This window comes from Somniosus microcephalus, chromosome 30, assembly GCF_052327205.1.
Source record: "Somniosus microcephalus isolate GS21.2 chromosome 30, FLI_Smic_1.0, whole genome shotgun sequence".
Lineage (NCBI taxonomy): Eukaryota > Metazoa > Chordata > Chondrichthyes > Squaliformes > Somniosidae > Somniosus > Somniosus microcephalus.
The window spans coordinates 19,251,123-19,276,420 of record NC_141016.1 but is presented as its reverse complement, the minus strand read 5'-3'; the positions used below and the strand labels follow the sequence as shown (position 1 = coordinate 19,276,420).

Here is a 25,298-nt window from a genome sequence, read left to right as displayed (position 1 = left end):
ACTCATTTTTAATGTGGAAGCAAGTCATCCTCGGTTCCGAGGGACTGCCTAAGAAGAAAAAGATACTACCGTACCAATAGAGAGTAGTATGGCACCATCAAAATATCAGTGGCTCCAAAACATTGCCAATTAAATTTACAATACGTACCAGCAACCAGCAAAAAGGGAGAATATACTAAACCAGGCTAACAGAGACGGGTAGCTGTATAGATATCTCCCTTTAAAACATTTAGGGAATCTGAGCAATTTGATGAGTATTCTGTCGCATACTTTTATATTCTTCTAAAAATGTATTTGAATGCACATTCTATGTATGTAGAAAAAAACAAGTTTCTTCACTAGGGATGTTTTTATTTGTGAATGTAAGCACAATGAAAAGCAAATTCGATAAAATAACTTTTCAATGATAATTTCAGGAATATTTTAGCTGATAAATTTCACGTCGTTAAATTCTGCTTTCACAGTAAACAACAGATAGCACAGTTTAGAGTCTGTTACAAGGCAATGGCACATTGAAACATTACAGAAACTGGAAGATCAAAACTCATCATAGTCACTTGAATCCTGAGCTGTGTTATCTTTTTGAAATACGCTGTGGTGTTTTATTACGCATGGGAGGGACAGTTTTATTTTTCCAACAAGTTTTTGACTTGCTGGCAGATGTTATGTCATTTTAAGTCTACTGCACCATGAGATTTGAATTGCATTGATTTCGTTGCACATTTCAGAGTAATAGCATATCCTGTATATATTGAATAATGAACAATTGGGAGACTACAAGGTAGTACAGGAAACTCTTTGGTATCCGGCACCGACGGGACCAGGATGGTGCCGGTTGATTAAAAATTCCAGATGACAGAGAGGGTTATCTACCGAGGCTATTTTTAACAAACAAAAATTTAAAAATTCAAGAAATGTGCAGTATACAGTAATTGGCGGATTGGAAGAGACTACCGGCAGCGCGGGAGAGTCAGACTCCTGTTATTGAGGCATTCGGACTTCCGACAGCACCAAGAAGCCGAGTAGTGGCAGTTTGGTGAACTACCCCCACTGACTAACTCAGCCACCGCGGGAGACTCGGACTCGGCAACATTTCCAGTTATTGAGGTGTTGTTTTCGGAGTATGAATTTTGCCGGTTAATAGAAAATTTCGGATATTTAGGTACCGTTTAAATGAGAGTTTCCTGTAAATATAATTAACTACAGGAAACTTTTTTTTATCCGGCACGGACGGGACCGACGTGGTGCCGGTTCATCAAAAATTCCAGATAACCGAACGCTATAGTAAAAGATACGGAGCTGAGAGCTCCATATAAAGCAACACACCCTGTTGCTTAGCTTCAGAACAATGTCCACAAGTTGCAAGCGTCTCTGTAGCTTAGCAACAGCTGCAGCCACACCCTTGCCTTCCTCCATTTGTTGCTGTGCAAGTAATAAAAGTTACCTGAACCGACTCCTGAATTTTGCCGGTTAACCGACATTTCCGGTTATTTAGGTGCCGGCAAATCGAAAGTTCCCTGTACTTTGATTATGTGAAAAATGCAAGTCTTTTAATTCCTGTTAAAATGTATTTTTTTTAGTTTAATATTGAAGAAACTGGCACTGAGTGTGTGTATTCTGTGTCATTAATGGTTCATGATGTTTGCACTGAGCGTTTGCCATTACCTGCAATTTTATCAATAAATAATTTGCATTGACTACTGAAAAATTCTACATTAGTTACATATTATAGTACAATAAATCAGTGAATTTCTATTGATGTCATCAAACGTCATCGATCATTACTTTTTTAGTCGTATCTCGGACACTTTTAAGAAGGGACATGATCCCTGAGCCACCCGTTCCCCTTGCTTCTAAGGCGGATGGGGCTTTCCGTACTATATGTGCTGAGCTATTTTGCTTGTCTTTCTCTGATTTTGCTTTGGCTGCATTTATAGTGATGTAGCGAGTGACGACTGTGATGTGATAGTTCCTTAGATCAACAAGCGCGGCTATGCAGTCATTGTATGTCTCACGTAGAACAGGGCTGCAGCTGAACATGATGTACTCTCGCACGGATGGACCTGAGGTTATAGCTTGGATAAATGCCTTGTGTGATGGAGGCATGTAATCCCTCATCCGGTGAAGGAATTCAGCTGTAATACAAAATATAGCGTCAAATTAGATAATCAGATTGGGAACAAATGTTATCAGTGTTGATTTTTGATTATATTTTTCTAAAAGATAACTGTACAGTTGAGCAGATTTTACACAATATAAGCTGCATACTGTCGATCAGGCAGCCCTTGTAAATGCTATTTTGCATGCACTGTACTCCTGCATATCACTTTCCATCATATGAAATGGATCTGCCTGCAGTTAGTATTGCGAAAACATGATTGTATGTTTTATCATATGGTTGAAAACAAAAGAAACATTGCCTGCTACCCGAGTTTAATATTGATACTGTAATATTGATACAACTTATCGGGTCAAGCCTGCCTGTTGGATAAATACCGTACTTAACAGAGTCACAGCAGTAAACCTCTATTTATAACATTGTTGAAGGCAAACCAGTTAAAATTAAAAATAGGTTCCCTGTTGATAGTAACACAGTGACAAGAGTGACGGCCTTGGTCAGGCCTCACTTGGAATACTGTGTCCGGTTTTGGTCTCCTCACGTGGTGGGTGATATTGAGGCTTTGGAAAGGGTGTAGAGGAGGAGCCACTAGACTAATTCCAAGTTTGAAGCATCTTAGTTATCAAGATAGGCTAACAGAGTTGGGACTCTACACTTTAGAGAAGCGTAGACTTGGCGGGGGGGTGGGGGGCGTTGATCTGATTGAGGTTTATAAGATAATGAAGGGAATTGATTGTGCTCCAGTTGACAGTTTGTTCCAATTAAATAGGTTGGGGAGGACCAGGGGTCACAATTTTAAGCTGTACAAGGCTAGATGTACAGGTTAGATGTCAGGAGGAGCTTCTTTTCCCAGAGTATAGCGGACCTCTGGAACAGGCTGCGGGCTCGTGCGGTGGACGCGGACTCGCTGAATTCCTTCAAGCGAGAGCTGGACCTGTTTCAGGCTGGGGCGGAGATCACCTCTTACAGAAGGTGGGTACTCCAGGGCATTCAGGGCCCGAGTGATCTCCTGGACTAGTTTCGATCACCTAGATGGGCCGGAGAGGAATTTCCCAGATTTTTTTCACCCAATTGGCCTGGGTTTTTTAATCTGTGTTTCCGCCTCTCCCAGGAGATCACATGGTTTTGGGTGGGGGTGGAGTTTATATATTGTGATACACAAGGTATCAGAATTGTGTGAGATAGGCTGGATGGACCCGAGGGTCTTTACCCCGTATCATTGCTCGTATGTAACATAAGTCATTTCAATTCATAGTAACACAGTAACAGTTTCAGGCAGGAGAAGGCCTTCAGTACTTCTAGCCCCCTCTCCACAGTATTCCCTTGGTGCACTTCTAATAATACTGAATTCCATTTATTGACAAGAATCTGTCTAGTTCATTGAACAACATTGTTTTTCAGTTGAAATCTAACAGGTGGCAGAAATAGAATAGGTCACGAGTAGCCATGGATGACAATGGATATTTCCCCTTTTGAAGCAAACTGTACATCACATAAGAACATAAGAAATAGGAGCAGGAGTCGGCCATTCAGCCCCTCGAGCCTGCTCCGCCATTCAATAAGATCATGGCTGATCTTCTACCTCATCTCCACTTTCCTGCACTATCCTCATATCCCTTGAATCCCCTAATATCCCTTGTTCCAGCAGCTGGCTTGTGGAGAAATGTCATGCTGCTGCCTTTGATGCAGCCTCTGTAAACAATAAATACTTACCTCAATGCATTCCACGTGGTTTTTAGTTTATCTAATATATACTTTTTGTACTTGCCCACAGTTTTTAAAAATCTTTTTGTTTCTCTCAGAAGATCATTTGCTTAAGTGGTGGGTTGATGGCATGCATGGTTGCACACATCTGCCTGGCCTGTTGGTCTTTTCCTGCCTTTGATTTCATGCATTCATGTCTACATTCGTATTGATTTAGGACTGCCATTTGTTGATGTCATCATGAAAAAGCTATGGGCCTGAAATTCCTACATGCAACTGCCTAACACATTGGCCTGAACTTTCTTCTATATTTTAGCAGTGATATTAATGGCCCAGAACTTGGTGTCGGGGGCTTGCCGCGCGTGCAAGCCCCCGATGTGCACTTACCCGGCGCGCCGACATCTGAAACCTGGCCCGCAGTGGATTTCCTGTAAGTGGCCCGGTTCTGATCTTGGCGCGCTGTGCTAACCTGACCCAGCGGCGTAGTTAGTGCGATGTGCCGGCTGGGATCAGGTGAGCACTGTTCAGCCAATCAGGGGAGGGGAAACTTCATTCATAAGTTTGATAGTAAAGACTGTCAAACTCATGAAAAGTACGGCACCCCAAAACACTACTTAAACTTTAAATAACATTTTAAAAAGCATCCCAATAATTAAATTAACTATGAATAACTTTAAAAAACTATTTTAAACAATTAATCAAATTTTTGAAAAAAATAAAAAAATTTAAAATAGGGTCTAAAACTAAACTTACCTTACTGTAGATTCTTTAAAAATAATAAACCTGTGGGAAAAAAAATTCTAAATTGTACTAAAAGACCACTTACCTGTAAAACTAAGTAGTTACGTGTGGTTTTTCAATGCGTAAAACCCGGAGCCCTTTACACACGCGCAAATCTGTAAAAATACAGGAAATCCAAGTCGCACGCGCTGCCCGATACCGCGCATGCGTTCAGCCTCTTAACCCCTTGGGTCAGAGGACAGGAAATGCCGGTTTTCAGCGCATGCGCTGTGCATGCTGAAAACCGGCAATTCCTCCTGGCACACGCGTGAGTACCCTGTCCGTACTCACGCGTTGTGACAGGAATTACTGGGCCACTTAAGCTAAAATAGCAGAGGGAGGAATTTCAGACTAATGCATTAAATGTTTACACATTCACACCTCATGTAATTTAAGAGCTCAAGGGGGAAAAATTCGTTATCGCCCCGTTTGGGGCGCCGTTATTGGCTGTGCGCAAAGTTTAGCGCCTGGCGCTAATTATCGCCTCCGACAGCAAACTTGGCTTTTATCGCCCCTGGAGGTGATTGGAGCGCTAAATCAGGCGCTTCACACCTCTCAAGGCGCAAAGGCCGAGGAGCGAGGCGCTACCTCAGAGCGCTGGCGAAGCAAGGAAGGGCAAATCAAAATAAACCTGCAAAGTGCTGCTCAGTACCCAAAACTCCTTCACACAGCGTTGAATCTCTCCAGAAGTCTCTCTCTCTCTCTCTCTCTCAGAATGCGTGGTGCAAAAATGTCACCGACAAAAAAGGGTAGGAAGCGGTCGCCTTTAAATAGCGCTCCCCTAGTCCCTTTCTGACAGCAAAACGCTCCCCTCAACCTGTCGTTGCTAGCGGCAGGCGGTAAGGCAGGGGGCGCCACTCAATATCTGGTCCGGGGCGCTAACGGGGCGTTGCGCACTTGAATGACGTCACGATCTGCCGGCGCAGGAGATCGTGGCGGAAGTGTTTAGCGCCGCCGCAAAATGTCTAGTTAATTTCGCGAGCGGCACAAACATCGCCGCGCCCGGCCTCTAGTTGCCTTGCGCCCCATATAGCGCCCTCTTCAGGCGCTAACAGGAGGCGCAAACAACTGAATTTTTCCCCCCCAAGTATCTTCATGGGCTCTGAGAAGACGTAGGCAAGATATTGTAGGCAGTGCTTACCACTTTCCTTGTTGTGACGTATTCCCAAAAACTCATCAAAGGATTGCAGTGTGGAACTCTGTGCAGCGCTCCCACCTGAGAACTGCCTGGGTTTGTCCCACACTCCCTCATACAACAAGCCTTCTGGAAAGGCCGGGTTATCCTTCCATCTGCAAAAAAGGTGAAATGAATCACAGCACATTTCATATAAAGCTTCAGTGCACTCTCATACAGTTGGGTGAGGCATCAGTTTTTAACTCGGCTACGAAGATGGTACTTGGAGTGCAAGTCATTTATTTGGCTATTCAATTTTTTTTATAAATGCCAGGCTTACTCCATGATATATTTTCTCAAAGCCATGCTCAACAAGTTTGTACAATAGATCTAATTTCAGGAAGAAATAATGGATTTCAGTGAAATAATGAATCTTGCTTTCCACATCCTTGTCTTGTACAGCTCTCCTGATTGTAACAAATCAAAAGACAGTGACCTAACAGCTCGACACAGGCGGTGGTTGCTGGATCAATTGACATTTTCAAAACTAAGATTGATAGATTTTTGTTAGGCAAAGGTATTAAGAGATATGCAACAAAGGCAGGAAAATGGATGTTAAGTTACAGATCAGCCATGATCTAACTGAATGGCGAAAGAGGCTTGAGGCACTGAACGGCCTACTCCTGTTCCTATGACCACAGTTGGAGTGCAGTGTGCAGTTTTGTGATGCACATAATAGGCAGGGTGTTGGGGCAATCGAGAGGTACAGTGGGGATTCGAAAGGATACTGCCTAATATGAGGAAATATAGATACAAAGAAAGACTTGAAGAATGAGGCCTTGTTTTTGTTAGAACACAGGAGATTAAGCGACAATAAAAAGCAAAATACTGCAGATGCTGGAAATCGGAAATAAAAACACAAAATGCTGGAAACACTCAGCAGGTCAGGCAGCAGCTGTGCAGAGAGAAACAGTGTTAACGTTTCAAGTCAAGGACCTTTCATCAGAACCAGATTAAGTGCTAATTTGATACTGGTGTTTAACATTATGAAGGGATGGGACAGAATAGATAGAACCAAACTGTTCTAATTGAATAATGGGTCTAGAACGATGAGTCGTGGATACAAGATTAAATCGAAGAGATTTCTGTCAGAGAGCGGGATAAATGTTTTTACATAGAGTGTTGTGAGGCTGTGAAATGCACTACCACATTAGTTAGTGCGTTGAAGCAGAGACCATCTCAGCATTTAAGAATAGGTTAGGTAGGTGGTTGGAGGGAAAGGGAGTACGGGGAAATGGGCACATAGGATTATGGCTACTGCTCCTACATTACGACAGTGACTACACTTCAAAAAGTGCCTCATTGGCTGTAAAGCGCTTTGGTACGTCCGGTGGTCGCGAAAGGCGCTATAGAAATGCAAATCTTTCTTTTTTCTTTTACGTAGACGATAAACATCAACGCAGATAGGTTGGCCTGAACAGAATACAGGAAACTTTTTTTTATCCGGCATGGACAGGACCGACGTAGCGCCAGTTCATCAAAACTTCCGGATAACCGAAAGCTATAGTAAAAGATACGGAGCTGAGAGCTCCGTATAAAGCAACAAACCCTGTTGCTTAGCAACAGGTTCAGAACAATGGCCACAAGTTGCAAGCGTCTCTGTAGCTTAGCAACAGCTGCAGCCACACCCTTGCACAGTAACACATGGAGGAAGGCAAATAATAAAAGTTACCTGAACCTACTCCTGAATTTTGCCGGTTAACCGACATTTCCGGTTATTTAGGTGCCGGTTAATCGAAAGTTTCCTGTATTTACATGTTGTAATTTCTATGTCATTATATATAATAGAAATCAGGCACATGCTTTAATAGTGAAAACGTACCCAGAAAGAAAGAGCCGAATTATCCCATAAAAGGTTGCAGAATCCACGTGCTCTGGGGAGAAGAGACAGAAAAACAGGTTCTCTATGATTAACTGGAACTTGAACTCCTGGGGAACAAAATGGATCAGTTCAAGGAGTAAAGTTCACATGGCAAGTAGCTGGGCTTTGGACTGAAGGCTGGCTGTAGTCTGGCACTCAATCTGAATTAAGTCCACTGAAGTTTTGTTACAGCCCAACATTCAACCTGACTGAAACATTGGCCCAGAAATTCGGGTCGGGGGCTTCCCGCGGGCGTAAGCCCCCGACCTGCACTTACCTTGCGCGCCGACCGTTGAGCTGTGGGCCCGCGTGGAATTCCGATCCGGGGCCTGGTCCAGCTGCCGGCGCGCAGTGCTTGTGTATCCCAGGGGCGCAGTTAGTTCGATGTGTCCCCTGGGATCACGTGGGCCATGGGCAGCCAATCGGAGCAGGGAATGCTCCATTCATAAGCCTGACAGGAAGTGCTGTCAAGACTTATAAATACTACGGCCCCAAAATATCACTAAACCTTCAAATAATTTTTTTTTTAAATCACATTTTTTAAATAAACTATAAATTATATTAAATAACTATTTTAAACAATAATTTAAATTTTTGAAAAAAATAATTTTATATTCTAACGGGGCTAAAAATAAACTTACCTTGCTTTAAAGTATTTAAAAATAATAAACCTGTGGAAAAAATGTTTTAATTTTAATTAATTCACCACTTACCTTGTAAAAAGCAGGCCTTACGCTGGCTTTTTACATTTCTAAATCCTGCAGGCTTACCCTCGCGTGAAAAACCTGTAAAAAAAAAACTAAGTTTGATGCGCACGCGCAGCCCCTCCTGCGCACGCATTTGACCTCTGAACCCCTTCTTTCAGAGGAACGGAAGTGCTGGTTTCCCGCGCATGCACAGTGCATGCAGGAAACCGGCACTTCCGTTGGGCCTTCGGGTGAGTACCCCATGCGTACTCACCCGTGGAGACCTGAATTTCTGGGCCATTAATCATCACCTAATCTTAACTGAGTTCACGGTTTGGACTGAACTGAAAAAACATCAGTGAATTGTGATAACAGTCCATCATCCAAATGAACCATACAGAGCAAACCTTGTAAGTCTATGTCCTTTTCTGAACTAAGTCTGGGAAAGCTAAAAGGTCACAGATTTCATCCTCCACTTGATCTTTCATACCCTTCATATCTGTCAGATGTGCATCCATCACCCTTTTGATCGTTATTATAGCCTTTGGTTTTCCACATGTTCCAATGAAACACAGTTTAAATAGTGATGCTTCTATTTCAGTCATTTAAAGAACCATGCCAGTTTGATCAGTCAGCATTGTATTTGGATGATCAAGCAACCCAATGGCATCAGTATAATTGTGTCTGAACTTACCATCCATCATCTTGAGAGATTGATTCATCTTCCTAATTGATTCAGCCACATCTTGCAAAGCGTTTTTAATTGATTCATCATCATACTTCAATACTGCTTCAGTTGCAATGGAAACAGCCTGGGGAGGGATGGGTGTATAACATAATTTATTATAAATTCAAATACATAGAAACATAGAAGATAGGGGCAGGAGTAGGCCATTCAGCCCCTTGAGCCTGCTCCGTCATTCAATGAGATCATGGATGATCATCCAAATTCAGTACCCTGTCCCTGCCTTCTCCCCATATCCCTTGATCTCTTTAGCCTTAAGAAATATATCCAACTCCTTCTTGAATATATTTAATGAATTGGCCTCCACTGCCTTCTGTGGTAGATAATTCCACAGGTTCACCACTCTCTGGGTGAAGAAATTCCTCCTCATCTCTGTCCTAAATGGCTTACCCCTTATCCTTAGTGTTGGCTGCTCGAGGAATTCCGGCTCCGTGTTGAAGAGCTGGAGTCCGAGCTTCAAACACTGAGACACATCAGGGAGGGGGGAGAGTTACCTGGACTCTGTGTATCAGGAGGTAGTCACACCAATTAGACTAATTAATTCAGATGTAGTCCGTGGCCAGGGTCAGGATGGTGTGACTAGAAGTGAGGCAGGTACGGGGATCCAGGAGGTAGTGTTGGAGGAGTCGCAGCCCTTGCTCTTGTCCAACAGGTTTGAGGCTCTTACTCCCTGTGAGGATGGGAACGGGGACTGCGGGGAGGATGAGCAACCCGGCCACAGCACCGTGGAGCGGGGGGTCATTCAAGTGGGGGGAGATAAAAGAAATGTTGTAGAGGTAGGGGATAGTATCGTTAGGGGGATAGATAGAGTTCTTTGCAGCCGAGAGCGAGAGTCCCGAAGGCTGTGTTGCCTGCCCGGTGCCAGGGTTAAGGACATCTCCTCTGGGCTGGAGAGAAACTTGGAGTGGGAGGGGGAGGATCCAGTTGTCGTGGTCCATGTTGGTACCAACGACATAGATAGGACAAGGAAGGAGGTTCTGCTGAGGGAGTTTGAGCAGCTAGGGGCCAAATTAAAAAGCAGAACCACAAGGGTAATAATCTCTGGATTACTACCTGAGCCACGTGCAAATTTGGCTAGGGTAAATAAAATTAGAGAGTTAAATGCATGGCTCAAAGCCTGGTGTGGGAGAAATGGGTTTTGCTTCCTGGGACACTGGCATCAGTACTGGGACAGGAGAGAGCTGTTCCGTTGGGACGGACTTCACTTGGCCAGTGCTGGGACTAGAGTCCTGGCGAATCGAATAACTAGGGCTGTAGAGAGGGCTTTAAACTAATTAGTGGGGGGGAGGTTTTTAGAGAGCGAAACATAAAAATGACAGCGGAGAAGGCAATAGAGCAAGGTAGCAGTGGGGGAATTAAAAACCAGAGCGTGTCAGGAAGGGACAGAATGTATAATGATAAAGGTAAAGTAGTAAAACGGGTAAAAGCAGGAATAAATTGTCAGAAAACATATTTGAAAGTTCTTTATCTGAATGCACGCAGCATTCATAACAAAATTGACAAGTTGACGGTACAAATAACTACACATGGGTATGATCTGGTGGCCATTACAGAAACATGGCTGCAAGATAATCATGACTGGGAACTAAACATACAAGGGTATTTGACAATTAGGAAGGACAGACAGGAAGGAAAGGGAGGTGGGGTTGCTATGTTAATCAAGGATGGAATCACTGCAATAGTCAGAAATGATATTGGGTCAAAGGATCAGGATAGTGAAATAGTTTGGGTGGAGATAAGGAATAAGAAGGGGAAAAAGTCACTAGTGGGCGTAGTCTATAGGCCTCCTAACAGTTGCAACTCTGTTGGTCGGAGTATAAATCAGGAAATAGTTGGGGCTTGTAATAAGGGAACAGCTATAATCATGGGGGATTTTAACTTTCATATTGACTGGACTAATCAAATTGGGCATGGCAGCCTTGAGGAAGAGTTCATAGAGTGTATTAGGGACGGGTTCCTTGAGCAGTATGTAACTGAACCAACCAGGGGACAGGCAATCTTAGATCTGGTCCTGTGTAATGAAACAGGATTAATAAAAAATGTCCTAGTAAAGGATCCCCTTGGAATGAGTGACCATAATATGGTTGAATTCCAAATTCAGTTTGAGGGTGAGAGAGTTGGATCTCAAACCAGCATACTGAGCTTAAATAAAGGAGACTATGAAGGTATGAGAGTAGAATTGAGAGTAGAATTGACTAAAGTGGACTGGGAAAACAGATTAAAGTGTAAGACAGTACAAGAGCAGTGGTCTACATTCAAGGAGATATTTCACATCTTTCAAGATAAATATATTCCACTGAGGAAAAAGGAGAGTAAAAGAAAAGACAGCCATCCGTGGCTTAGTAAAGTAATAAAGGATAGTATCTGACTGAAAACAAGGGCATATAAAGTAGCCAAATCTAGTCAGAGGATAGAAGATTGGGAAGCATTTAAAAGCCAGCAAACAATAACTAAAAGATTAATTAAGAAAGGGAAGATAGATTATGAAAGTAAACTAGCAAAAAATACAAAAACAGATAGCAAGAGTTTCTACAGCTATATAAAAAGAAAAAGGGTGGCTAAAGTGAACGTTGGTCCCTTAGAGGATGGGACCGGGAAACTAGTGGTGGGGAACATGGAGATGGCAAAGACGCTGAACAAATATTTTGTATCAGTCTTTACAGTAGAGGACACTAAAAATATCCCAACACTGGACAAACAGGGGGCAATGGGGGGGGAGGAGCTAAAGACGATTAAAATCACTAAGGAGATGGTACTCAGTAAAATAATGGGACTTAAGGCAGATAAATCCCCCGGACCTGATGGCCTACATCCTAGGGTCTTGAGAGAAGTGGCGGTAGGGATTGTGGATGCATTGGTGATTATTTTCCAGAACTCCCTGGACTCAGGAAAGGTCCTGGCAGATTGGAAAACTGCTAATGTAACACCCTTATTTAAGAAGGGAAGTAGACAAAAAGCTGGAAAGTATAGACCAGTTAGCCTAACATCTGTGGTTGGCAAAATGTTGGAGTCCATTATTAAGGAAACAGTAACAGAGCATTTGGATAAACATAATTTAATAGGACAGAGTCAGCATGGTTTTATGAAGGGGAAGTCATGTTTGACAAATTTGCTCGAATTCTTTGAGGATGTAACATACAGGGTGGATAAAGGGGAACCAGTGGATGTAGTGTATTTGGACTTCCAAAAGGCATTTGACAAGGTGCCACACAAAAGATTACTGATCAAGATAAGAAATCACGGGATTGGGGGTAATATACTGGCATGGGTGGAAGATTGGCTATCTAACAGAAAACAAAGAGTTGGGATAAATGGTTCATTCTCGGGCTGGCAATCAGTAACTAGTGGTGTTCTGCCGGGATCAGTGCTGGGACCCCAACTCTTTACAATCTATATTAACGATTTGGAGGAAGGGACCGAGTGCAACATATCCAAGTTTGCCGACGATACAAAGATGGGAGGGAAAGCAATGAGTGAGAATGACATAAAAAACCTGCAAAAGGACATAGACAGGCTAAGTGAGTGGGCAGAGATTTGGCAGATGCAATATAATGTTGGAAAGTGTGAGGTTATGCACTTTGGCAGAAAAAAATCAAAGAGCAAGTTATTATCTAAATGGAGAGAAACTGCAAAGTGCTACAGTACAAAGGGATCTGGGGGTCCCGGTGCATGAAACACAAAAAGTTAGTATGCAGGTGCAGCAGGTGATCAGGAAGGCCAATGGAATCTTGGCTTTTATTGCAAGGGGGATGGAGTATAAAAACAGGGACGTCTTGCTGCAGTTATGCAGGGTATTGGTGAGGCCACACCCGGAATACTGCGTGCAGTTTTGGTTTCCATATTTAAGAAAAGATATACTTGCTCTCGAGGCGGTTCAGAAAAGGTTCACTCGGTTGATTCCGGAGATGAGGGGGTTGACGTATGAGGAAAGGTTGAGTAGGGTGGGACTCTACTCATTGGAGTTCAGAAGAATGAGAGGCGATCTTATCGAAACATATAAGATTGTGAGGGGGCTTGATCGGGTGGATGCGGGGAGGATGTTTCCACTGATGGGTGAGACTAGAACTAGGGGGCATAATCTAAGAATAAGGGGCTGCCCTTTCAAAACTGAGATGAGGAGAAACTTCTTCACTCAGAGGGTAGTAAATCTATGGAATTTGCTACCCCAGAGAGCTGTGGAAGCTGCAACATTAAATAAATTTAAAATGGAGATAGACAGTTTCCTAGCAGATAAGGGAATTAGGGGTTACGGGGAGCGGGCAGGGAAGTGGACGTGAGTCTAGATTCGGATCAGCCATGATCCTATTGAATGGCGGAGCAGGCCCGAGGGGCCGTATGGCCTACTCCTGCTCCTACTTCTTATGTTCTTATGTTCTTAGACTGTGACCCCTGGTTCTGGACTCCCCGGCCATCGGGAACATCCTTCCTGCATCCAGTCTGTCCAGTCCTGTTAGAATTTTATACGTTTCAATGAGATCCCCTCTCATTCTTCTAAACTCCAGCGAGTATAAGCCCAATCGACCCAATCTCTCCTCATACGTCATTCACTGCACTCCCTCCATGGCAAGAACATCCTTCCTCAGATAAGGTGACCAAAACTGCACACAATACTCAAGGTGTGGTCTCACCAAGTCCCTGTACAACTGCAGCAAGACATCCTTGTTCTTGTACTCGAACCCTCTCGCTACGAAGGCCAACATACCATTTGCCTTCTTAACCGCCTGCTGCACCTGCATGCTTACCTTCAGTGACTGGTGCACAAGGACACCCTTCTCCCAATCTATTGCACTTCCCCTTCTCCCAATCTATTGCCGTTCAGATAATAATCTGCCTTCCTGTTTTTGCCACCAAAGTGGATAACATCGCATTTATCCACATTATACTGCATCTGCCATGCTTCTGCCCAATCACCCAACCTGTCCAAATACACATGTTTTGATATCATGAAGTTCTGTTCCAATGAATGTGCAAGGAGACAATGGAATGTAGATCACAGTCCTACATTCAAGTATCAGTCTGGTGAGAATTCAACAAAAAAAGGGCTTATCCTTTTTCACAATAGCAAAATACTGCGGATGCTGTAAATCTGAAATAACAGAAAATGCTGGAAACACTCAGCAGGCCAGGCAGCATCCGTGGAGAGAGAAACAGAGTTAATGTTTCCTCTACATTGGGGTCTCCTCTACATTGGGGAGACCAAACATAGATTGGGTGACCGCTTTGCGGATCACCTCCGTTCAGTCCATAAGGGTGACGCCGAACTTCCGGTCACCTGTCACTTTAATTCTCCGCTCCACTCCCAATCTGACCTCTCTGTCCTCGGCCTCTTACACTGTTCCAGTGAAGCTCAACGTAAGCTCGAGGAACAGCACCTCATCTTTCGATTAGGAACTTTACAGCCTTCTGGACTCAACATTGAGTTCAACAATTTCAGACCATAACCCCTGCCCCCATTTTTTCACATGGCAGCTGTTGATGATTCTGCCGTCCCCATTTGCAACATTTAATCTCTCCTGCCTTCCACCCTGGCACGGACCCTCCCTTTTATTCTTTATTCCTCTCCCCCCCACCCCTCTCCCGGCCTCTGCACCTGCTTAAAACCTGTTACATCTCTAACTTTTTCCAGTTCTGACGAAGGGTCACAGACCTGAAACGTTGGGGTAGATTTTCCCGAACCTGTCGGGAAGAAGGCGGGACTTCAACTTTCGGGTTTTTGACCCGCCTACATCGACGTCCGGCCAATCCGCGGGATTTTCCCTTGATTGACCTTGTTGAGCCCGCCCAGCGGGCTCAGCAGGCCAATTAAGGGCCACCCGGCAACAGGTGACGTCACAGACTGCAATTTCATCTGTCAAGATTTCTTGACAGATGAAATATCAGTGCTTCACAGCTGTTTGAAGCTGTGAAACACTGACAGTTTGAGTTCTACCATGAGTCCTTCTGCACAGACTCGGTTAGAACTCTCACCGGCACTCAAAGCTGAAGGCTGTCACTTTTGACAGATCGCAGCCGTTCAGCTTTATGTTCCGGCTGAGTGATGGTCTCCCGACGCCTAGAGGAAGAAAGGCTGTAAAGGTAAGTACAGGTAAGTACACACTTTAGACACACCAAACACACTTACCTTTGCATTCATGCACCCATCACTCACCTGAGCACCGACATTGCGACCCCTCCAACTCCTTCAACCCGACGGCCCGCCTGCTCTAACCTGGCGTGGTTTGGAGCCATCGGGAATCCCACACGAAACCCCTCAAAATGGGGATTAGGCTAAAAATTGCCTGTTAACTACCTGTTAACAGGCAGTTAATTGGCACTAATCCCTTCCCGCCTGGTTTCGGCGGGTCCCAGTGCGGGGCAGGTACCCGCCGCCCCTGAAAGTTGCGTGGGGCGGGGTTTTGGGCGGGATGGTGTCGGGACCCCCAAATTCAGGATTTCCCCCCCCCCCCCTCACACGCCTGAAACCCCGCCTAACGGCTCGGGGAAAATCGGGGCCGTTAACTCTGTTTCTCTCTCCACAGATGCTGCCTGGCCTGCTGAGTGTTTCCAGCATTTTCTGTTCCTTTTTTAAGTTTGTTAAGCCTGCAGCTTGCCATGCTTAGAAAAAGTGATTTTACTGGGTCATCTGTTTTATGGAAACCTTTGTGAATGGTGTAGTTTAATGTAGGCTGTGGCAGAAGCTTGTCAATGTTAACAAACTTCCAGTTCAGCACATGATGACATATGACTGCATTACAACATTTGTTCTGCCAATAGATGGTACTGTCGCAGCCATAGTTAATGTGGCGGCGCTGATGGCCCTGACCCAAGCTGTTCAGCACTAGACCGGTCAACCATTTTTTGAATGGTGTGATCTTGAGCTGAATATCTCATCAAAAATAAAACTGCTGTTGAGAATAGCACAGTAGACAGCGCTAGTGCTGCTATTAACAGCTTAGGCCGGGTACATAGAAACATAAAACATAGACAAATAGGAACAGGAGTGGGCCATTCGGCCCTTTGAGCCTGCTCCACCATTCAATATGATCATGGCTGATCCTCTATCTCAATACAGGAAACTCTCTTTTTACCGGCACCTAAATAACCGGAAATGTCTCTTAACCGGCAAAATTCAGGAGTAGGTTCAGGTAAGTTTTACTTCATATTAGTGGCCGTGTAACCGGGGTTCCTGCACCTGTTGCCATGCAACAGGGACGCCCGGATCTGTGGCCGTGTACGGGGCTCTCGTACCTTAGTAAGTATACCTCTCCGTAATCCGGACTTTTTGATCAACCGGCACCACGCCGGTCCCGTCGGTGCCGGATAAAAAAAAAGAGTTTCCTGTACCACATTCCCGCTCTTTCCCCATACCCCTTCACGCCTTTTGTGTCTAGAAATCTATCGATCTCCTTCTTAAATATATTCAGTGACTTGGCCTCCACAGCCTTCTGTGGTAGAGAATTCCACAGGTTCACCACCCTCTGAGTGAACTGGCAGGGAAAGGGGGGGGGGTGCGGGGAGGGGAAGAAAGAACAAAAGGAACGGTCTGTGATAGGGTGGAAGGCAGGAGAGGTTAAATGTCGCAAATGGGGTTGGCAGAATCATCAACAGCTGCCATGGGAAAAAATAGAGGCAGGGGTTATAGTCTGAACCGCCACAGCAGGTAGAACCGTACCAGCACCACTTTTTGGCAGATTAACAGCATCTATTAAGTTAAAATGCTGACATTGAGCACAATTACAACTCTTATTTTTCACCAAAAATAGTATCTCCTTTCGCAAAAAAAAAATTAAAGTTGTGAATCAAACGGCCCGAGCTGAGATCGTACGAAGCGGCCGCCATAGCCGCTTGCATTTTCCTGCGTACCATGAGTCGTGCAGATGAAGCGACTCTCTTTCAATCCAGTCATCACTTAATTTGTCCCAACCAAGAGAAGCTTAGGACTGAACGATGAGATTGGCCATGCTGCAATTTCAGGAAGAGAGTGTCCTAAATGGAATCAAGGGGATGTGGTTAAGGGAATCAAGGGGATAGGGCAGGAAAGTGGAGTCAATGTAGAAGTTCAGCCACAGTCTTATTGAATGGCGGAGCAGGCTCGATGGGCCGTATGGCCCACTCCTCCTACTGTGTTCTTATGAGCTCCTCATCTCAATGGTGCTGCTATGGAGAGAGATTGAATGGAGGCCTAGCATTCGCCCTATGGACGGAGGGAAAAATGAGGATAGTCATCCGTAAGGGACCGTCACTCTCTTCCTTGAAGAACAGCCAAGGGCGGCATTGGCAGAGGCTTGGCAGGAGGACACTTGTAAACCAGGCAGTGCAGGGTGCTGAGGAAGAAGATTAAGATAGGCAGGTCACACGAGCTTGAGGAAGATATACTACTCCCAGTTTGGAAATAAAGCAACTACAAACCTCAACATAACGGACCAGCACTTATGAATGGTTAACAGTTTATTTTACACTGTCAGCAATTTGAAAGCCAGTGAAAATTGCCGGATAACTAACTTGAACACAATAAATCACAGTAGATTGTATCAGTTATAGGAATATCAATAAATTCGGAACAATACTCTTGGGCCATGCATCACACTTTTACTACTTCAAACTTTTAGCATGTTTTATCATTTCTTGGATGCTTCTATGTGTACCTTGATGCCTTGTACTGCAGCCAATTCCACCTCCAGTGTCACCAGGAAGAATCCCTTCAAGCTGCCTCCTCCAGGCAGTGCAAAGATAATGTCCAAATTTCTGGAAGAAAGGTATTACCATCTAGTGGCCACACAAAGAACCAGCACAATCTTTTCTTTGCCACAATTTGTTCAACTCTTTCAAATTTTCAGCTGTGGCTCAGTGGGTAGCACCCTTGCCTCAGATTCAGAAGGTTGTGGGTTCAAGTCCCACTCCAGAGACTTGAGCATAATAATCTAGGCTGACACTCCCAGTGCAGTGCTGATGGAGTGCTGCACTGTTGGAGGTGTCGTCTTTCAGATGAGACATTAAACCGAGGCCCTGTCTGCTCTCTCAGGTGGATGTAAAAAATCCCATGGCCACTATTTCGAAGAAGACCCAAGGGAGGTGTCCTGGTCAAAATGTATCCCTCAATCAGTATCACAAAAAACAGATTATCTGGTCATTATCACATTGCTGTTTGTGGGAGCTTGCTGTGCACTAATTGGCTGCCCCGTTTCCTACATTACAACAGTGACTACACTTCAAAAGTACTTTGTTGGCTGTAAAATGCTTTGGCACGTCCTGAGGTCATGAAAGCACTACATAAATGCAAGTCTTTTTTAACTACCAATACAATAGAACATACTCAGACGTACAAACCTTATCTCTGCAGGCTTAATCTGTTAAATTTGTTGAACACCTTTTAAATGGAGCCTCAACACTGAACACCATTGGGAGGGAACTTGTTTGACGAGATTATTTGTTCAATTTTCCAACAGCCCAAATCACTATAACATTTAACATATGGCTGCCTACATACAAGAATATCTCAGCGCAGCTTATACAAGAGGAGGAGAAGTTGCTAGGGTATAAGTCAGTAAACATTAAAATAAAAAATGAAAAACAACAAGTTCTGGAAATCTGAAATAAAAACTGCAAATACCTATCCGTTTAGTTAGCATTTATCGAGAGAAAATATAGGTTACGATATTCTGGGTGTCTGCTCTTCTTCAGAACAACAAGCATGTTTTTTTTCTATTGCAGGAGAAATTAAGGAGATGGGAGGAGAAATCAAGGCAATTAGAATTTAAAGGGGCAATTAGGGAGATGCAGGAAAGCAGGTAGTTTTAGGAAAGAGTTCTAAAGAGTGACTGACAGATCCACTTCCAAAAGTAATCTTGAGAGAAAGAGAAGTGTGGTTCTCTATTGCTGGACGGGTATAAGTTTTGGGTTGGGACAGATGGTGGCAAAACTATGGTTAGATAATGTGCAACAAGACTGTAGATCTCAAAGGCGGTGCACTGGGGAACCTTTTCAGTGACAAAGATAACAACAACAACTTGTATTTATATAGCACCTTTACCATAGTAAAACGTCCCAAGGTGCTTCACAGGAGACAAAAAGTTTGATGCCGAGACACATAAGGAGAAATTAGGGCAGGTGACCAAAAGCTTGGTCAAAGAGGTAGATTTTAAGGAACGTCTTAAAGGAGGAAAGAGAGGCGGAGAGGTTTAGGCAGGGAATTCCAGAGCTTAGGGCCTCGGCAACGGAAGGCACGACCACCAATGATTGAGCGATTATAATCAGGGATGCTCAGGAGGCCAGAATTAGAGGAGCTCAGATATCGTGGTGGGGGGTGGGGGGGGGGTGTGGCTGTGGGGCTGAAGGAGATTACAGAGATAGGAGGGGGCGAGGCCACGGAGAGATTTGAAAACAAGGATGAGAATTTTGAAATCGAGGCGTTGCTTAACAGGGAGCCAATGTAGGTCAGCGAGCACAGGGGTGATGGGTGAACGGGACTTGGTGCGAGTTAGGACATGGGCAGCCGAGTTTTAGATCACCTCAAGTTTATGTAGATTAAAATGTGGTAGGCCAGCCAGGAGTGCGTTGGAATAGTCAAGTCTAGAGGTAACAAAGGCATGGATGAGGGTTTCATCAGTGGATGAGTTGAGGCAAGGGTGGAGACGGGCAATGTTACGGAGGTGGAAATAGGCGGTCTTAGTTATGCTGCGGATATGTGGTCGGAAGTTCATTTAAGGGTCAAATATGACACCAAGATTCAAAACAATGTGGTTCAGCCTCAGACCCCACAAAGAGGATTGGGAAAAAATATTTTCAAAAATAGTCATCTCCCATTCAAGCTTTTATTGGGTGAACTTTCATACCTGCCAAGATGACAGGTGCTAGTACTGGGGACTTACTCACTTTTAGCACCCAGTATCAACATCAAGGACCCCAGGTTGGACATAGCAGAGATAGAGTGTCCCTTCTAAAGGCTCCTTCTTAACATCAATAATGTGCATTAACCTCAATATTGGAAAAGCACCAATTATTGCATCCAGCTTGAAATTTTTCATTTTCCGTAGAATCCATCCTTACAGTCTTTCTGCATGAGATTGCTGATTCATGTTGCAGTTAGACATGCCTTTGCAGCATGGACCCCAACAAAGGCTAACATGCCTCAATTGTGTTCTCCAAGTCAGACTGGCTGCACACCCTGAAAGCTCGACCCCCCTCTCAACTTCACAGCACGTGCATGCTGGACATTGTATGTTACATACGTGAATGCACAAGTGTCCCCAGTTTTATCGACAACTGGTGCAACCGGTCGGTGTCGCCAGAATAATCAGGTTTGCACACAGACATTCCTTCTAGCACAGCTTCTGGCAACCTGAGGGATCAGACTCATGCCCACTGTAGGCAAGTAACAACTAACAGCAATGATAGGAAGGATGTGAAGGCCCTTGAGAGGGTGCAGAGGAGATTTACCAGAATGGTTCCGGGGATGGTGGATCTTAGCTACAAGGACAGGTTGGAGAAGCTGGATTTGTTTTCATTAGGGCAAAGGAGGTTAAGGGGTGATTTGATAGAGGTGTACAAGATTATGACGGGTTTGGATAGGCTAGACAGGGAAAGGCTGTTCCCACTAGTTGATGATACAAGGACTAGGGGACACAGATTTAAGGTTTGGGGCAAGAGATACAGGGGGGACATGAGGAGAAACTTTTTTACGCAGCGAGTGGTGAGGATCTGGAACTCGCTGCCGACGGAAGTGGTGGAAGTGGAGACACTCGATGTTTTCAAGGGGAGACTGGATAGGCACTTGAGGGAAATAAACTGGCAGGGCTGCGGGGATAGAGCGCGGGGGAATGGGACTGACTGGATTGCTCTACAGAGAGCTGGCACAGACTCGATGGGCCGAATGGCCTCCTTCTGTGCCGTTATAGCTGTATGACTCTATGATATGATTATTAGCTTCAAGTGTTGCCATGAAGCCAACATGATGTAAATCTATTGCATCACTGCGGCCACATTTCACCCTGGTACTAGAGTTATGTATCATTCTACAGTGACTTTAATGGGACACTAAAAACAATTATAACGTTGATTGTTGCAAATTGTGCACAGATTTGCCCATGATCTTGTCCTAGTTGGAAGTGAATTGAGACTGCTCAAACTCATTTCATGTTGAACCCTTACAAACCAGCAGGGTGAGAAGGCTTTAATTCTTTTCATCTGATCTAGAGATGAATGGATTGTAGGGTAAATTCAGCCGAGAACTGCATCGCTACCTTCCAAAGATAATACATCAAATACCACAATGAACTCGCAAAAGAGGACAAGCATAAATCCATGTTTATCTGAATTTGGATTAATCAACAGAGGTAAACTTAGTGAGGTCAAGGTGTGTTTCCTCATACACCTATACACGTAAGCTTATGCACTCATACAAATGCAATGAAATTGGAAAGTTACCATTAAAAATTTGAGAAAGCATGGAATGAGAAAAGGCTGTCTGGCCCATCATGCCCTCTTTCACAGATCACTACAAACTAGTCATAGACTTGACTCCACCCAGTTAATCTCCAAAGAGGAAATCCTACCAACTTATCTCCTGAGCCCAAAGCTAGTTGAGTAAAAAAAATCAACATTCCTTGTTAACCAAACTGTTTATTGTGTTTGCATCTCTGCATTTTAAGGACACAGATCGGTTTCCCCTTCAACCTTTCTTTATCTAATGGAAAGACATTGGCCTAGAAATTCAGGATCGCCACGTTTGGGGCGCTACAGCCAGGTGTTCGCTAAATTTAGCGCTCGGCGCAACTTAGCGCCACCTTCGCCGAAATTGAGTTGCATCACCCCAAGAGGTTGCTGCTGCGCTAAAGCAGGCGATGCACGACTATCATAAGGCGCTAAGCCGGCGAGCCGAGACGCTAACACCAAGGGCGGGCACAGCACAGGTGCGGCGAGTTGCTGATTGAAGGCAGACACGCTGGCGCCGGTCAGCTCTTAAAGGGGGAGGGTCGACTTGTTTGGCTGCCATGCCCTGCACACTGTAGCCCTGAAGCAAGGCCTGACCATTACTGGTTCATCAGTTCTACGCCCTGGACCATGGGGAAGCCCGCTATTCTTCCAAATCCCATTGCACGCTCTTGCTGCTTGTCCAGGGTCATGGGGAAGGAGATGTACTGACGTCTCCTTCTGAAAAGGGCATTGGTCACCTGGCGGATGCAACAATGTACCGCGAACTGGGAGATGTTGGCAATGTCCCCAGTAGCGGATTGGAAGGAGCCGGTGGCATAGAAGTTGAGAGCCACCGTCACCTTCACTGCCACCGACAGAGATGTCCTGCTCCTCAGCTGCGGCTGCAGATCTCTGCGAAGCAGGTGGCAGATCTCAGTGATCACCGCCCTTTTGAATCGCAGCCTCTGAACACACTGCTCCTCAGACATGTTCAGATATGAGAATTGCTGGCGGTATACCCTGGGTGGGAAACGCCTCCTGTGCCGATGCCTGTTGGCCCTTCTCCGTCTGGCCATGACAGGCGCTCTCTCACGGCGTCTCTGAGCCCTTTGAATGCAATGTAGAAAGCCAACATTTCCACCCATTGCAGCCCCCATTATATGTGGTGACTCAAGGCTATGGCACAAAGTGAAATCCAAGTGCAAAGCTCTGGCCTGAAGCCAGAAGTACCTGTGCGAGCGCTGAGTCAAAGCAGAAAGCTCTCTCCCTTTGTCTCTCTCCAAATATCCGTCTCTCACAAAGAAGGATTGGCACAAAATGGCTGCCACTTATAATGCAGGAGGAGGCCCCTTTAAATAGCGCCCCCCGTGCCCCGCATCGACTGGGAACCGTTCCCCTCTACCAGTCGCTGGGGGTGCCAGGCGCACAGAAGGGCGGCGCCACTGAAGTTCCGGTTCGGGGCGCACCAAGGGCGTTGCACCGTGAAATGACGTCAGGATCTGCGCACGCAGCTGAGCGGGCGCTGCGGTTTTGCGCCGCTGCTAAATCTTGAGTGAAGTTCGCGAGAGGCGCAGATCGCGCCGCGCCCGGGCGCTAGCCGCTTAGCGCCCCACTTCTCCTCCTCCTAAGGCGCTAGCGGCTGGCGCTAACAACTGAATTTCTAGGCCATTTAACTTTATAAACTTGTTTTCACTGAACTGCAGAAAAGGCGAGAAGGTTGGATCTGGCTCAGATTTGATGGGAGGCTATTCTGTCTCTCATCACACTGCTTCCATACATCTTTTCCCAATTTGAAAGGCAGCATTTATAAGGGGGATAGAACAATAAATAGTCCCAATATTTACCTCAGCTCCATAGCCCTGGACAGATTCACCAAGGATTTATGTGAAAGGAATGAAAAAAAAAGTTAGCATTTTCTACAGTTTTGCATTAAAAAGCAAAAATATCAGCCATCTAACACATGATTTTTTTTTTTTTTTAACAGGAAAGGTGAGACATTTAACACGAAAAGTGAGACATGGGTTTGTGACCACAATTCATACAAACTCCCTCATGAAGCAGCGAGTGGAGGCGAGGCACCAGTGGAGGGTGTGGCATGGAGTGGCTTTGCCCAGCAGTATGCTATAAATTATAATTATTTCACATGGATTTTAGCAAGGCCAATCCATGAGGGTGGAGCTACGGCAACTAGGGTTTCTTTCGTGCTTTGGCTCAAGATCCTGTGGACAATACAAATATACAATACTGGATAGGGACTGATAGGTGAAAATTGTCTGTGGTGGTCACAGTTATTGAACGGGGTGCTACGCCAGTCAAAATACTCTAATAGGCTTCGTTTCAGGCCTGAACTAAAGCAACCCACTCAGAAGGTGAGAAGGATTTTTTTTGTTTGTTTTCCATGCACTTAGGCAATAGAAATAATTCAAATGGATTACCTTCCCGTTGATAGGATTTAGAAATTCCTCCAAGTCATTTGCTTATCGTGGAAAAACCTGCTTGTGATCAGAGATGCAAAAAGCTCCTGGGTCAGGTGTGCTTACTGCAGCCTTTCAACTCACCATAGTTTACTTGTTCCAACAGTATAGCGTCACGTCACAGTGACAAGATGGAGAACGTCAGTGAAAGTAATCACCTGTGTTCCATTCATCCTGATCTTATTAAAGGGCTTAGAATTCAAATACTGCATTTTAGCGATTATTACACTGGTAAATTTATCAGTCACAAAACATAAACAACTTGCTCCAGTAACTCCTCGGTTATCAGGGCAGGTTTTACATTTCCATAAATGCTGTTTTTTTGCTATAGTGTGAAATTTGATTTTTTTCGGTAGACTTGAATGTTAAAATCTCAAAACAGTGAGTAGTTTTTTTTAATGTCTTCATCACGTCACTGCTCAAATCTGGCATAAAGTGCCTTGCAATATGTAACTCAGCACTGGGTAAATGCACTGGCTCGGTGGTATTGAGCCGTTCAGACCCAGAAGATCACAGAGTAATTCTCTGTTTATGCTGAGTTAGCTGATTTCAGATGAAGCAGCTTGAAAAATAAAACAGAAATTCAAGGATTTCTGCTCCTGGCCTACTTGAAATGCGCACAAGTAGACATCAGTTGATGGAGCCCGTGACTGGTTAGCCTGCCAGTATTCATTTACAAGGTTCATACGTGATGAATGGACAATTGCCTGAGGTATTGAATGCCCACCAGCACGTGAGACGTCCCAGCAGGTGTCATCGGCAGGCATTGAAAAGTAAAGGAGGAAAGTCAGGAGGAACTGAAGTGTCTTGCAAGAAACTAGACCAATTCACAACATTCATTGAAGGGGAAAAACACCATCACAACAATAATTATGTCCCTATACCTTGAATACTTTTCCTTTATCAAATAATAGTTCTTACCTATTGGCATCCTTTTTCTTCCAATTTGCTAAAACACAGTCTGCATGAACTAAGATAGGTGGGAGTCCAAGGATTTTGGATACTTCACAGTATGGCACTGCAAGGCTCTTGGGCAGCACCTAGTATTGAAAATTCCAAGCAAAAGAAAAATCAATCCTTTATTGCCAGTCATGTAGCCTTCAGCTTCTTGGGCCCCACACTTTGGAATACTAGTGTCAGCTGTGGCTCAGTGGGCGGCACTCTTGCCTGCTGAGTCGGAAGGTTGTGGGTTCAAAGTCCCGCTCCAGAGACTTGAGCACATAATCTAGGCTGTCACTCTGGTGCAGTGCTGAGGGAGTGCTGCACTGTCGGAGGTGCCGTCTTTCAGATGAGATGTTAAACTGAGGCCCTGTCTGCCCTCTCAGGTGGATGTAAAAGATCCCACTGCACTATTTCGAAGAAGAG

The 25,298-nt window shown here is 44.7% G+C and overlaps 1 protein-coding gene across 1 annotated transcript in view; it reads right to left on the bottom strand.

Annotated features, from left to right (window-relative positions):
- Positions 1-336: 336 nt before the first annotated feature.
- Positions 337-25,298, bottom strand: part of ido1 (indoleamine 2,3-dioxygenase 1) — a 38,486-nt gene continuing 13,524 nt past the window's right edge. The window contains exons 4-10 of the mRNA XM_085971180.1: positions 24,855-24,973; positions 23,304-23,318; positions 17,694-17,793; positions 9,019-9,136; positions 7,600-7,651; positions 5,745-5,893; positions 337-2,135 (exon numbers count right to left, since the gene is read on the bottom strand). Of these exons, the coding sequence (XP_085827306.1) occupies positions 1,765-2,135; positions 5,745-5,893; positions 7,600-7,651; positions 9,019-9,136; positions 17,694-17,793; positions 23,304-23,318; positions 24,855-24,973 (924 nt within the window). The 3' untranslated portion in view covers positions 337-1,764. The remainder of the gene's footprint in view (positions 2,136-5,744; positions 5,894-7,599; positions 7,652-9,018; positions 9,137-17,693; positions 17,794-23,303; positions 23,319-24,854; positions 24,974-25,298) is intronic.